Genomic DNA, 13,968 nt, shown 5'->3' on the forward strand with positions numbered 1-13,968 from the left:
GCGGTGGCCGGGAGCGGCCGCTGTACCCCAGTCTGGGCGACAGAGTGCGACTCCGACTCAGAAAAAAAAAAAAAAGATTTTGTGGGGCTGCATGACTAACTGTTCTGGGCCGTGGGCTGGACGTGCCCAGCCTACAGGGTGAGAGACAAAGCAACTGTCCTTTCACAGGAAACAGGATCAGGGCATTGGCAGAAGTACGAGGAACGTGGCTTGGCAGCACAGGGGACGACGCTCCTTGGCAGCACAGGGGACGACGCTCCGGCCCCCTCCCCTCGGCCCTGACCATTCCCTGGGAAGGCGTCCGCACTGACTCAGGTCTAGAAGGCGTTAGGTGTTTATGTTAGAAAGATAACGTGGAAGCGATTAAGTCTCACTGGAAGGCTTCATGGTGGAGGTGGCAACTGCCTTGACTTTTGAAAGATAAGTAGTTGAAGGTTTTGTTAATGACTACCCGAATTTTTTTACCTGCAGTTTAATTTACAGAAGTATATACTACGCTTTTTATAATGTGCGCGAAAAACACCACTTTTATACGTTCAGATTGATCTTCCCAAGAACAGGCCCTACAATGGATTGGCGTGGGGAAGATTTCCAGGGGAGGAGACGGAGAGAAGCTGTTCTGGGCAGAGAAGCCCCCAGGGATAACGGCGTCAAGGCTGAGGTGTATCTGGGGGTGAGGGGTGACCTGGCCTGGGCAGTGGGGGCTGGGCACACTGGAAGAGTGCAGGGGGGCCTTGAACACCTTGCTCAGGGTTTTGTCGGACTCCAGTTTTGACCATGGTGGCCAAAACCATGCGAAATGGGCAGAGGGATGGAGTTAGGGCTGTTCCAACAGTAGCAAAGGAGAGCAGACCAGGGCCTCATCCAGGCTGGTGTCGCCTGGGAGGAAAATGTTACTTCCCAGAGATGGGTGAGTGGCTGTGGAGCAGAAGAGGTCACAGCAAAGCTCAGTGACAGGGTCACGTCGGCCACTGAGACTGAGATCCCCTCAACGGGGCAGGGGGAGACAGTGGGAGGAAGTTTGGGACCAGACTGTCTGAGGTTGAGGCGCCCCTGCCATAGCCTCGAGGAGCTGGCCTCTCCCAGCACCCTTCGTCTTTCTGTCTTCCCTCTCCTGTCCTCATCACACCCCGCCTTGTGAGGCTTCCCTGCGTGTCACTGCGTGGAGGGGACAAGTAGGCCTGACTCACGTGCACTTGCCCTGAACAAACGAGAAGGCTCAGAAACATGGGGGAAAGTGGCCCCCGATGCCCATCTCGCGTGACACAGGTTCTCATCAGACATAAATGCGGGTCCGTTGAAGCTACAGCACAGCTTCCAGGGTGACTCCTGCTCCCACTGCTTGTTCAGCAACTCTGGTGACACAGGCGTGCAGGTGTGCCACACCAAGTTACCACTCACTGGTCATGACTGCTTGAGGACACAGCAGGGAAGGTCTAAACTCTGTTCGAACACCTCAATCGCTGTGAGCCTCAAACAGTCTCAAAGGAAGCGTCGCCATTTCCTTGGAACTCTGTCACAGCCTTCAAGGAGGCCTGGAACACCTTGAAAACGGGGGAAAATACTGCCTAGAATTTGAAGTGAACACTCTTTTGAAGAGCCCATGGTGGGGTGTTTTAAAATGCTTTGCACTATTGAAAGAACTGACCTGTTACCCTGGAGTGCACGCCTGACCTTTTAAAGACGTCCTCAGTCTTTAAAAAAAAGGCCAGTGGAGTAATGTGGTCCATGAATGCAATATGTTTGAGACAGAAAATGCCAAAGAAATGTCCACAAGTAGCTCACATGATGCTGTCTCCTAAGCTCTGAAATTACCAGCCCAATACAACAAACCTGCAGGCTGGGAGGAAGACAAATATTATCGTCTTTGATGCCCAGCTGCACCTGTTATAGACAATTTGCCTCTTTCTATAAACACAGGGACACAATCCTCAAAAACAGGCTCAAACCTGGGTAAGGAGAAATGACCCAAGAATTAATTAACCAAATAGGAGATTGAAGTAAACAAAGGAAAAATTATCATATCAAAATAAAAGACAAGAAACACGATTAAATTAGGCTTCAAAAGACCCGTGAGAACCTCATAAAAGGCATAATATGCACTTACCTGGTTTTTATTCTTTCATGATTTAATTTCTAATTTTATTCACTACCATCTGATAATTGCATGAAACACTTATTCTAACCATGGGCAATTTAAACTATTTTAATTTTTATTTCAGGGCTGTGAGACAAAGGAACCTATTTATTGCCTAAGGGGATTTTTTTTTTAACAAAAATTAAAGCTTAATCTTTCATGTTTTAAAGCCAAGACTATTTAAAATCACTTATAATAATGCTGTAGGGAGACTTTTCCTGGGTATGCAAAATTGAAATGATAAATTTATAATTATTAAAAAAATTAATAGTTTGGGGGATTGAATTGTCCCTTTCCTTTCCACATGAATTTGTCTGAGACTTAAGAGACACATTTAAAAACAGGGTCAACCCCAGGCCTGTGTGGCAGTGGCGGGAGGAGGCTTCTGGGCCGTCCACAGTGTAAGTGGACTTGCTCACATCTGGAAAGTCAGCCAGCTTACAGTTACTCAACACAAGCGAGGCCTTGGCCTTGGACTAGCTCGAAATTGCCCTTATGGAGTCCTGAACTCCACTCACCTCATTCTCGGTGACTCTGAAAAAGTCCTGGATGGAAATCAAATAATTTTCTTTTACTTTAACGCCAGAGTTTTTAGTTACACTTAAGAAAAATAATTGAGCTGGGCTCGGTGGCTCAGCCTGTAATCCCACGCTTTGGGAGGCTGAGGTGAGTGGATTGCCTGAGCCCGCGGGTTCGAGACCCGCCTGGGCAGTGAGACCTCATCTCTACAATAAGTAAAAAAAAAAATCAGCCGGGTGTGGTAGTGCATTCCTGTAATTCCGGCTACTCGGAAGTCTGAGGCGGAAGGATCGCCGGAGCCCAGCAGGTCGAGGCTGCGGTGGCCGGGAGTGGCCACTGCACTCCAGTCTGGGAGACTGAGTGAGACTCCAACTCAAAAAAAAAAGAAAAAAAAAAATTGAAATGATTTAAATCATTTCTGCAGCTACACTTCAGGATTCTACTGAAATACTTTCAGTTATTATGCAAAGCATTATTTGGCAGAGAAGGGAAAAATCACTTTTGGTGACACCTGAAGGCGGCAGATCTGGGCAAAGGGCGGAGGCTGTGGAGGAGGCATGGGGCGAGCCTGGGTCTCACCAGAGCAGGCGGAGGGCGGAGTCTCAAATAAGGTCTCAGGAAAAAACGGAAAATGGTCAAATACGTCTAAAGTTCCTTGCTGACAAATGTCTGACCATCTCCTGGGGCTCTGTGAGTGGCCTGCATTTTAAGGCCACAACCAAAGCTCCTCTCCAGGTAGGATGGAATGGAGGCCATCAAGGACCTCCCTCTCGGCCCTCCTCTGCTCCCTTGGCCCTGGGCCCACGCCATCCTCCTGCCTTCCAGCCTGTACCGTTGCTCAGTCTCCCACGTGAACACTTGCGTGGTGTCACTTAACTCGGGCTTCTGCTCCAGTGTCACTTTTTGAGACAGGGGTCACCTCCTCCGGTCCCCTCCCCCTTCTACCTTCTACTGTGGAGCTGCACTCCATCTCATGTGCCGCTCACCTCTTGGCTTCCTGTCTGATCCCCTGACAGACCGAAGGACTCCCGAGAGCGGGCACTCGTCTGTCCCGCTCTTGGTTGGGACCAGCCCCAGGACAGGGCTTGCTGCCAGACAGCACTGAACAGACAGTATTCATGGAATTATGCTTTTGCACTTGGCTTCTTAACTGACAAGGCTTCTTCTGACTAAAGACACAACAAAATGCATGCATGATACTTGTGCTATTTTAATGCAATCACAGGCCTGGGGGGTTGGGGTGGGTAGATTCCTTACTTTAAAAAATACGTTTCAATCTGATTTATAAAACGTAAACTAGAGGTCAAGTTTTTTTATTTGTTTTTAAAGAAAAATCACTAATAATTTTGTAAAGAGGAAATTTATCATGTAAAAAAGGGTCATTACAGGTCTATTTAAACTATGTGCATTTGCTGTATTAAAGCTGTAACTTAATTTCTTAAAAAAGCTGACTTAAAGTTTATCTTTCAGGAATATATGGGGTGCCAAAAGAAGTATACACATTTTTAGAGATGTTTTCTATGTATTACTTTTTGAAGTTGAATTGGATCACGGTAGCAATGTGTAGTATGATGCTCACTCAACTGTACTTCCACCATTTTTCTTGACTGTCTGGCCTGTCAGGTGGTGACACTAGCATTCATTTGAGGAGTGTCATCTTTTGAAAGAACATTGAAAATTAAAATATATATACTTTTTTTGGCACCCTCAGTATTGACTGCATAAAATGAGGCCCACATATAGTAATGGCTTGGCTTTGGAGACCCTTTACACAATGAAGTCAATATACCTAGCGTGCTTCTGCCATGAGATTTCAGCACTTGAAGGCCAATTTCTCCAGCTACTAAACATCTCTCAGGTTTCTCTCTCAAAACTGTCCTGGGGTCCAGTGTCTTAGCTCCACAATGTTTTATAAAGAGACCAACTGCTCTTTGGAGCTCCCTGAAGCCAAAAGTCTGAAGAAAGCAGGTCTGCAGAATGCCGTGGCTTTCGCTGTGTGTCTTCCCAACAGAAAACACGTGCACTACTTTCTCATTAATGTTTTTTCAACATCGGTGAATCTTTTGGGTACAGCCGATAGAGGGTCATATGATTTTCAAAGTTAGAAGGAAGCTTGGAGATTCTCTGGGCCAAGTACTTCATGTAACAGAGGAGGTGAGATCATCTGTCAGGGTCTAGAAACTTCAGGGAAGAAGGGAAGCCAGTGAAACTTCTTTTTAAATGTTTTTTTTACATCTTGTATCTAAGCAACCACATTATATCTGGCTTGTACAAAAAGAAAAATGGCATCTGCTTTTGAGTAAGGCAACCAAATTTGTGAGGAAAAGAGACTTTAGATTACATAGCCCAGAATCTGACCAGAAATGAAAAGAAATATGTTCTTAGCTAGACCGTGGATTTTAAAATCGAATGTGATGGATGGAGCTGGTGTGACACAGAATAGTGGAGTGATTAGGGACTTTGAGACTTACAAAGAATTCCTAAATTGCTTTGGAAAAAAAAGGACAGGACCAGAAAACAGGACTAGGATCACAATGGGGGTGCTTAACAAGGGTTGTGTGGACAATATAGACCTTTTTAAAACCAAAGTGAACGTGTGAGAGTTGCTAACACGGTGGTTTCTCTCACCAAAAACTTTATCTCATCCTTGGAAGATAAAACACAAACACACTCAAACTTTGTTCCTTTAGAAAACAATAGTAGATGAAATAACCTGCTAAGATAAGTCAACAGCCAGTGCCATCTCCCGGCCCCACCCTGGACACAGCCAGCCTTGCCCTCTGCACCTGGGAGCACGCAAACCCACACCGCTCCCGCCGCGGCGTCACCTGCAAGGGAAGAGCGACCCGCCCACTCACCGGGACTCGTGAGGGCTCCCAGGGCGCTGCTCGTGGTAGAGAGGGGGTTTGCATTGGTGCTGGTGGCTGAGGTCTGGGCTGCGGCGGCAGCAGCAGCCAACGTCGCCAGGTTCTGGAGCTGTAAAGCATTCATGCCTGTGAAGGGAAGAGGAAGGTCACTTGAGCAACAGCTCCACTTCCCCAGTCTCAAGACATCAGGGCAGACGACAAGCACAGAAGACATCCTGCGCTCGCGTCGGGATGTCCCATGCATGGGGCTGTCTCGGCGACCCTCAGGGCTGCCCTGCTTGATGGGAGATCCTCCGAGGGCACCTCCTGCGGTGCTCTCAGATGCGCTCTGCTACCCCCGAGACTGCTTGCTGACAAAGGAACCTGACTGAAGTCCACTCGTCCTTCTTGCCAGCAGGCACCTCTCTGCGGGGCCACCTGTCCTAACTGGGATCCCCATCCAACTCCCTCCTCTGGTGCTGTAGAGCTATCTAGAAAAGATGAGAGAGTCTTGTGTCGACTGGCCACATGGGCTCCTGGTGGACCAGCAACTTCCACGATGTAGCTGTCGAAAAATGGTGAGATGTGGCCTTGGACAGCCGGAGGAAGGGCTTCAAGACCATCTCCATCCCTCAACTCAAGGTATTCTAGAAGAAACTACCATTTACTGGTTCAAAGCTCTTGCTTTGAAGCTGATATGCGTTCTAATCCTAGCCTTTTCACTTTCCCAGCTGTGTGATGACTCTGGGCAAATAAGTAACCTATTTCTTGACAAGGAGTGGCCACGTTAACTGTACCTTAGCTCAGAGGACTGCAGTACAGATGAAACAAAACGATGAGGAATCAGATTACCCTGGTGCAACGTTAAGTACCCAACACATGTCAGCTATTCTGGGGTCAGATGCGATCAGGTGTGTTCAGAGTGGTGTGACCGTAGACATATGTTAGTGATTGTTATTGCCATTGAACGTCTCTCTTCAGATTTTAAATGTGAACTCTAGACTGGACTCGGTGGCTCTACCTATAATCCCAGCACTTTGGGAGGCCTAGGCCAGTAGATTACTTGAGGCCCCGGGGTCGAGACCAGCCCGGACAACTTGGCAAGACCTCACCTCTACAATAAATAAAAAAACAATTAGCTGGGTGTGGTAGTGCGTGACTGTAGTTCCAGCTACTTGGGAGGCTGAGACTGAAGGATCACTGGAGCCCAGTATCAAAGCTGGGGTGGTTGTGAGCGTGCCACTGCACTTTAGCCTGGGCAACAGAGTGAGACTCCAACTCAAAATAAATAAACAAATAAATTAATGTAAACTCTAAAGTGTGTCCGTAGCAGGAACTCATAGTTAATATTTGATAAACAAAGAATGAATGAATGAGAACGGCAGTACCTTAATAGTTCTATTTGTGAAATATGTGTATTTGCCCTTTAAGGGGGACTTACTTTGAACTAGAATGAATTTCTGACTAGTGAAAATTATGAAAAAAACAGCAGAAAGAAATGAACATTTGCAAGAACACAAAGGTGGGATTAGCTGGGAGGTTTGGGCCATGGTCTGGGGCTGGGGTCGGGCCCATGTCTGTGTTGGATCCACTTTTAACATTTTTTACTCCAACCCCCTATTTCTCATGCCGAAGGCTCAATGAGTCATCAAAATATTTTTCCAGGATCCACTTCACAGTAAGGGAATGCACACACGAGAAGCGGGAAACAATGGTTCTCTCCTTAGAGGAATTTAATATAGAACAATACCAGAGTTCAGTAATCAGCTTATTTTACCTTCTTCTCAGGTCTAAAATCCAGATACCTCATAAATATCCACTGAGCAAACTGAATCTGCTTTAGGGAGAGCGGCCTGATAACTGCTTCCATGTGTGTTTGGGGGTGGGTGGAGCGACAAGAGAATATTCTAGCGGCATACCTGCGCAAGCCCCAGCTACTAGCATGGAGCCCTCAGGACAGGCCAGCTCGGAGTTGGCTGCAGAACTCTCTAGAGAGCCCTCCCGCCCCACCGCCCTGGCCTCGTCAGTCAGGGTGTATCTCGACTCAGGGAAAAGTTCCTCATGTGTTGGCTGTGAAATGGGTTCTCACTGTATCCAAAGCGATTCTCTGATTTCTTCCAGAAGATATCCAGACCTGCTGGCTTGGGGTGAAAGCCAAGCACCTGATTTTCAAAACAGATTCATTTTGTGGGAATACTTAGAAGCGGGGCACAAGTGTTTGTGGAATCCATGAACTCCTGCAAGAAAAGGGCAGACTGCCCACACCCTGCTTTATCAAGCTCACACGACGGGGAACAGAGCTCTCTCCTGTCCTCTCTGATCAAGGCTCAAACAGTGTCATATTTGCGAGAGAGTGGGTGTGGAGAGGCCCCGGTCTGAGTTTTCAGTTTTACTTTAAGACAGTGGACGTGGAGGATTCTGGGAGCTGCCTGGCTTCAGTGCAGAACCACCTGGCCCAGAAGGGCTCTATGTCCTGGCAGCACGGGAACACGTCCCACCTGAGGGTGACAATGACACAGGGCTGTGAGGGATCTTGCCAAGAGGGGGCACATTTGTACTGATTCATCTGTGCCCTCGTGGGTTCCTGTGGATAGTATTTCCTCTAATGTTTTATCTTTTTTTTTTGAGTCGTCTCACTCTGTTGCCCAGGTTGGAGTGCAGACGCATGCTCATAGCTACCACAGCCTCGATTTGCTGGGTTCAGGAGATCCTTCTGCCTCAGTCTTTCAAGTATTTGGAACTACCAGGTGTGTACCACCAAACCTGGCTAATCTTTTGATTTACTGTAAAGACAAGGTCTTGCCAAGTTGCCCAGGCTGGTCTCGAACCCCTAGGCTCAGGCAATCCTCTTGCCTCTGCCTCCCCAAGTGATGGGGTTACAGGTGTGAGTCGCCAACCCAGCCTCCTCTAATGTTTTAATGACATAACCCAGATGGCCAGACGACCTCACCAACATGCCGCTGAGCATACAAGAGGGTTTAGCTTTGAGATGGAAACGTATCGTGCGTCCGGCCCCGACGGATCTCAGAGACGTTATTCTTGGTTCAGGCCAGAGGGTCCCCCTCTAGGACATCCCTGGCCTTCCCAAGGGGGAGCACCAGTGATGGAGCTGCAACAGTGGCCTGGCTTAGCTGGCTAGCTTGGGTCAGAGACGTTCAGTGCCTGAGCTGGGGGCCAGGGCTTTCTGCTACGTCTCACGCCTCCCTGGGAGAAGACTCAGTTTGCGCTTGACATGTGTACTCTCTGCATCTGCAGACCCCTCGTGTGTTCCTCACTCTTCTGCAGCCCTCATCACATCCTCCTTGCACAATATTTGTTTGTGTTTCTCACCTTCGTAACTAGATACTAAGTTCCTTGAGGACAAAGATTTTGTCTTACTCATGTTCAAGTCCATCTGACTACATCTCCGTGCTGCTGCATATGTAGTGGGTGGTGGAAGAATCTACGTGAGAAGGAGGAACAGGGTAATAACTGTGTGACATTTACATAAACCCCTATAAAGAGCATTGTCTACTGAGCCAGCCAAGGCTTAGTTTTCCCCTTTCTTTATTAGCTCCTTGGTATTTACAACAGCATCAAATATTGACTGTTTTCCTTCAATCGTTAACTAATCTGTTGTACAAACACTTGCTGGAGCCATGTTTATTCCGTATCTCACCCACTGACATTCACTAAAGGTCCTGGAGCCAAGCCGAAGGCACTCAGGCTCTCCTTCCATGACCCTCTACTTTGGGAATCCAGAGCTAAGGGCCTGTGCGCTCCCCTCCGCGTTCCCCCCTCACAGACGTCACCGTCCAGGAGGGTCTTGGACATCCTGCCCAGCCTTTTCCTGATGCCACCTGGAAAGGCCAGGTGGACTGACTGTGTTTCTAAGGCACCACACTAGGGTGTGGCTGATACTTCAACAGCCACACTGCCAGAAAAGGAAAAGCTATGACCAAGAAAGTCGAGATGAAAAGGGGACAGGAGAGGCCACTGGGATGCCCGGCATCTGAGGAATCCCACTGGAGGAAGAGGAGGAAGGGAGAGTTAGATGGAGAGCACTAGTCAGGCAGGATGCTCACCCACCCGTCCACCCAGCCATCCTCTGTCTGTCCATCCGTGCTTCATTCATCTATCCTCCATCCAGTCAGTAGTTACTGAGTGGCCATGGTGGGCCAGACCCTGGGCAGACACTGAAGATAAAGCGGAAGCACGACAGCCCCTGTGCCCCAGGAGGACGGAGGAGATTGGAGCAGGGAGAAGCCAGTGACTGGGAGAAATCATCCCACATCGCAGCTTCTGGAAACAAGTCCAGACTCCAAACCCGACTCTCACTGAAGCCTGCGATGTGATGGGGATGAGATTTGAGCACGGGCCAGTGGAGCAGCTGCAGGAGGCGGCGTCCTGGAGGATGGCAGTCTGTCCCTTCGATCCTGACCCTCCACGGTCCTTGCGTGCTGACCCAAGAGACCTTCACGGCTCCCCAGCCCCCATGCTTAGAAATATGTGCTCATTAGCAGGGTGGAGGGTGGTGGGCGAGCGCCTGGAGCTTCCCCCTCCTCCCCCTCCTGTGCTGTGGGCTCCGTTTACTTCATTAAACTTCGTGCCTGTGAGGGCAGGTGGCCCCCGCTCCCCACATCTGCTAGAGCGGCCTGTTCGCCTTCGCCAGGACAGGCACAGACCAGGGCTGTCCGAGAGGCGTGCCAGCCCGCTGCGTCACAAGCCCAGCGGGCAGGGACTGAGCCTGTGGTCTGTCTTCGCGAGGAGCTAAGAACTGAGTTAACCAGGAGCCAGTCCACAGCCGTGTGCTGCGCTCGCCAGGCAGGCCTGATTCCTGACTGACTTCCTTCTGCGCCAAGACCCGATCCCAGCCATCCCGCCCATGGCTGCAGCTTCCCCAGTGAACCCACGGCCTGGCCACCTCCTGAGGGCTGAGCTGCTGCAGGCCACGCCCCCACGTTGGGCTCCTGGCTTCAGGCCAAGGCCCACTGGCAGGACCGAGGCGTCTGCGAACTCCCTGGAATTCTATGAAAAGTACATGTGTGGCACTGGGGCAGAATGTTCTGGCAACAGATCCTCAAAAGCTGAAGACCTGACTTGTCAAGATGAGCTGGAAGAGACCAAGTCCTTGCGGAAAGCCACCGAGTGAGAGCCTGGGGGGTGGGTGGGGGAGTGCTGAGTGACGGAGGTACCGGGAAGAAGTGAGAGCCGAGAAGAGGACACAGAGAAGAGGAACAAGGAGTGGAGGGGCTGGCTCCTTCTCCCTCTCAGGACACATGCCAGGAGAAGCCGGACAAGCCTGAGTTCCTCCAGTCTTGGCTGCGATCCTGGGCACGGGTGACACTGAGAAGGACCCAGCAGGGGCGGGAGCTAGAAAGCTCCACAGAGCAGCCCAGGAGACCCCAGAGCCTGCCCTAACTCCTGGGGGTCTCACCCAGCTGGGACCAAGGCTGGAGGTGCCCTCTGCCCCTCCTCAGAAGGCCTCCGTCCATCCAGCCAGGCCGAGGCCTATTCTTTGGGCGCCCCTCCGTGGACGCTCCTGTACCACCCTGGTCTTTTAGCTGTGGATGTCTCATCCCCACCCCCCGACCTGGTCTCCCCGTTGCCACCCTGGGGCATGGAGAAAAGCCTGGGACACAGCGCTTCTGGGTCCCTGCCTGCCAAGTGCGTATATCCCTGGGACTGCTGTCAAGGCTCTTCCCACCACAGGTGTGTCCACAGCCACGGAGGCCTCCCCATTGTGCACATCTCACCTGCCGTCGCTTCCCACGTTGGGGAGAAGCTGTTTCGGGAAGAGGCACCGGCCCTCTGTGAGGATCAGCCAAGGCAGCTGTCAGGCCCACACCCGAGTTTCCTGCTCTCCCTCCTTAGCACCAGACTGATCCAGCATGCTGCAGCCCCCTCCAGACTCAGGCCTCTCCCTCCCTCAGCTCCCCCGATGCTTCCTGGAGCCCACCAACAGCCTGCTCGTGGGGCCGTTTCTGGTTCCTTTCCATCTTTACCACTCTTCTCTGGGGCGTAAGGGTCCTGTCCTTTCCCTCTCTCCCAGCCCCTCTCCCGGGTTCCTGCTGGGTCACCACCCCCAAGCCACACTTCCTCCCATCTGCTCAACCTGAGAGGGCATGAGACGGGGGACTTGGGCACCCGAGGGAAGCTGGTGCTGGCTTGGCAAGCAGCTCTTCCGAGAAGAAAATCCACACGTAACTTCATGAAGCCCTCTGCTCAGATGGGCACCCCTCGCACAGGGACAAAGATCTGGACATGCACAATATTCAGGTAAGTTTTAGTACGTGTGCCAATGTGCTGCAGTCAAGATGACAAAGAAAAAATAAAGTTGGGAATACAGGGATTCAACTTTTCATTCATTACTTGGGGAAAAAAAATTCTTCTCAAAACCAAGAAATTATGTACCAAACAGATGCGCAATATGCCTATTTGAAACTTAAGATTTAAAAAAAATTATTTATAAGGAGAAGGGCATGAAAATTTAATTTAATGTTCACCTTAGGTAATTTTGTGTCTTATTGTTCATAGCAATTACCATAAATCTGCATATCAATAAGCAAGAACAGATGTCAGTTGTTACAAGTGCTTGCCAATCAGGTCTGTTAAAAAGTGACAGATGGGTGGTTATAGAACATTCTCATAAGGCCTATTAGCACATTCGCAGGAAGCGTCTGTGGCGTGGACTGCCGGGGACTTGGCCTGGAGAAGAACACAGGATCTTCGTGGGTCTTTGTGGACCTGGGATGTGTGCTTCACGACCGGCAGCATCTCAGTGTGCCACTCTCAGACCTCCAGCATAGCGTTTTTGCAGGTGCCGCCCTGCTGCTCCACTGAGGATAGACAGACTCATACTCAGAAGGAGAGCTATTCTGTTGTGGTAGCAAATATTTGCACGCTACACTTTTTTTTTAGTTGGGAGTCTCACTTCATCACCCAGGCTGGAGTTCAGTGTCACGTTCACGGCCACTGCAGCTCGACCTGCTGGGCTCCGGCGATCCTTCCGCCTCAGCCTTCCAAGTAGCCGGAACTACAGGCACGCGCTACCATGCCTGGCTAATTTTTTTACTGACCAATTATAGAGACAAGGTCTTGCCAAGTTGCCCCTTGGCTGTTTTTGAGCCCGTGGGCTCAGGCAATACCTTCACCTTGGCCTCCCAAAGTGCTGGGATAACAGGCTTGAGCCACCACGCACACTCTACACTTTTATTGTTACTTTCGAAACTGAGAGCAAGCATTTTAGAAGGGAATTATCACTGGCTTTCCTGAAGATCAAGAAAGTTCAAGTGAGGCTGTTTCCTCTAGACACTTCTCTTCAGCCACAGCTTCAGAATCTCTAGAATTGGTTTAGCAATTCTTTTTCTGTTTCTTATTTTGGCTTTATTTTCTCCTCAAACAGAAAGTATCCTCCTCATCGAAACCCCAAAACTAAAACGAAACACACATACACGTCCCGTAACAGAAACCCACTCATGGTCCATTTGACATATTTTCCAGAATGCAGGGAGGTGATTTTCCCGTTACTGTCTCTGAAGCGCTTCTCTTTTCACAGTCTCGGAACCTGAGAAGCCACTTGTAGGGAAGTCACTGCAGCTGTGTCGCTGCCAGCACACCTGACCCGGCTGAGACTCGGAGCTCTGCCTCGCCAGGGGGTTTCGGATCAGGATGAGCTGGACTTGAAACTGGGACCTGCCACTTCCTAGCCTAGTGACTCGGGACAAGCCTGCTAACCTCCCTAACCTCATGTGCCCACCTGCGGAATGGGGGACAAAGAGCTTCTCCCTTGTGAACTTGTGATATCAGGGAATTCTGGACTCCAGTCCATATTATGCCACTTATAGCGCTGTGGTCACACTGCTTATTTGACCTCTTCATGCTTCTCGCTTTTCCAGTTGCAAAGAGGTAAAAACATGGTGGCTGTGTCCTTGGCATACTGTGAGGATAAACCGCATGACTTACAAGCAACTCTGTTGCAAATAAAATTGTGAAACACTGCCCGTTTTTCTATCATGATGCTTTTTAGCGATGACAGGTGTTACCAAAAAAGTAAGGACTGAGAAGACACTTTCCCTTATTCCTTTCTCCTTCCAGAAAAAAGTCCAGCCTCTCAGTCCAAACTCAGACCCAAGTTTCAGAACTTCACTGAATGCATATCACAGCTGAGAGAGAAATGGACAAGTTTTTATTAGAAGTTTTACGAGGGAAAGTAAAACCAATCAACTTCAAGGAGGCACAAGAAGTATACATAAAAGCACTCAGCTTATGAAGAAGTGATCCTAACCCATTTTCTGCTTTTACATTCCAAATTTAGTAAAGCTTCCCTTTTATATAAATTGTACAGCACATCTGAAGCTATTTTTAGTTGGAAGGGTAAGATTTTTTGGGGAAAAAAGTATAGCTGATGTCTCATTCAATTTTATTGATGCAACTACTTAGTAACTTGTCATCTAAAATTTCTTTTTCTGTTTCTTATTTTGGCTT

The 13,968-nt window shown here is 49.4% G+C and overlaps 1 protein-coding gene across 15 annotated transcripts in view; it reads right to left on the minus strand.

Annotated features, from left to right (window-relative positions):
• The window catches only part of CELF2 (CUGBP Elav-like family member 2), a 132,805-nt gene that overhangs the window by 50,965 nt on the left and 67,872 nt on the right, over positions 1-13,968 (minus strand). For all 15 annotated transcript variants that reach the window (XM_021715913.1, XM_008064767.2, XM_021715912.1 and 12 more), the window contains one exon: positions 5,515-5,649. In XM_021715913.1, coding sequence (XP_021571588.1) covers positions 5,515-5,649 — 135 coding nt within the window. The remainder of the gene's footprint in view (positions 1-5,514; positions 5,650-13,968) is intronic.

The sequence above is a fragment of the Carlito syrichta genome, unplaced genomic scaffold (assembly GCF_000164805.1).
Source record: "Carlito syrichta isolate Samal-C Ts95f unplaced genomic scaffold, Tarsius_syrichta-2.0.1 Scaffold308004, whole genome shotgun sequence".
NCBI lineage: Eukaryota > Metazoa > Chordata > Mammalia > Primates > Tarsiidae > Carlito > Carlito syrichta.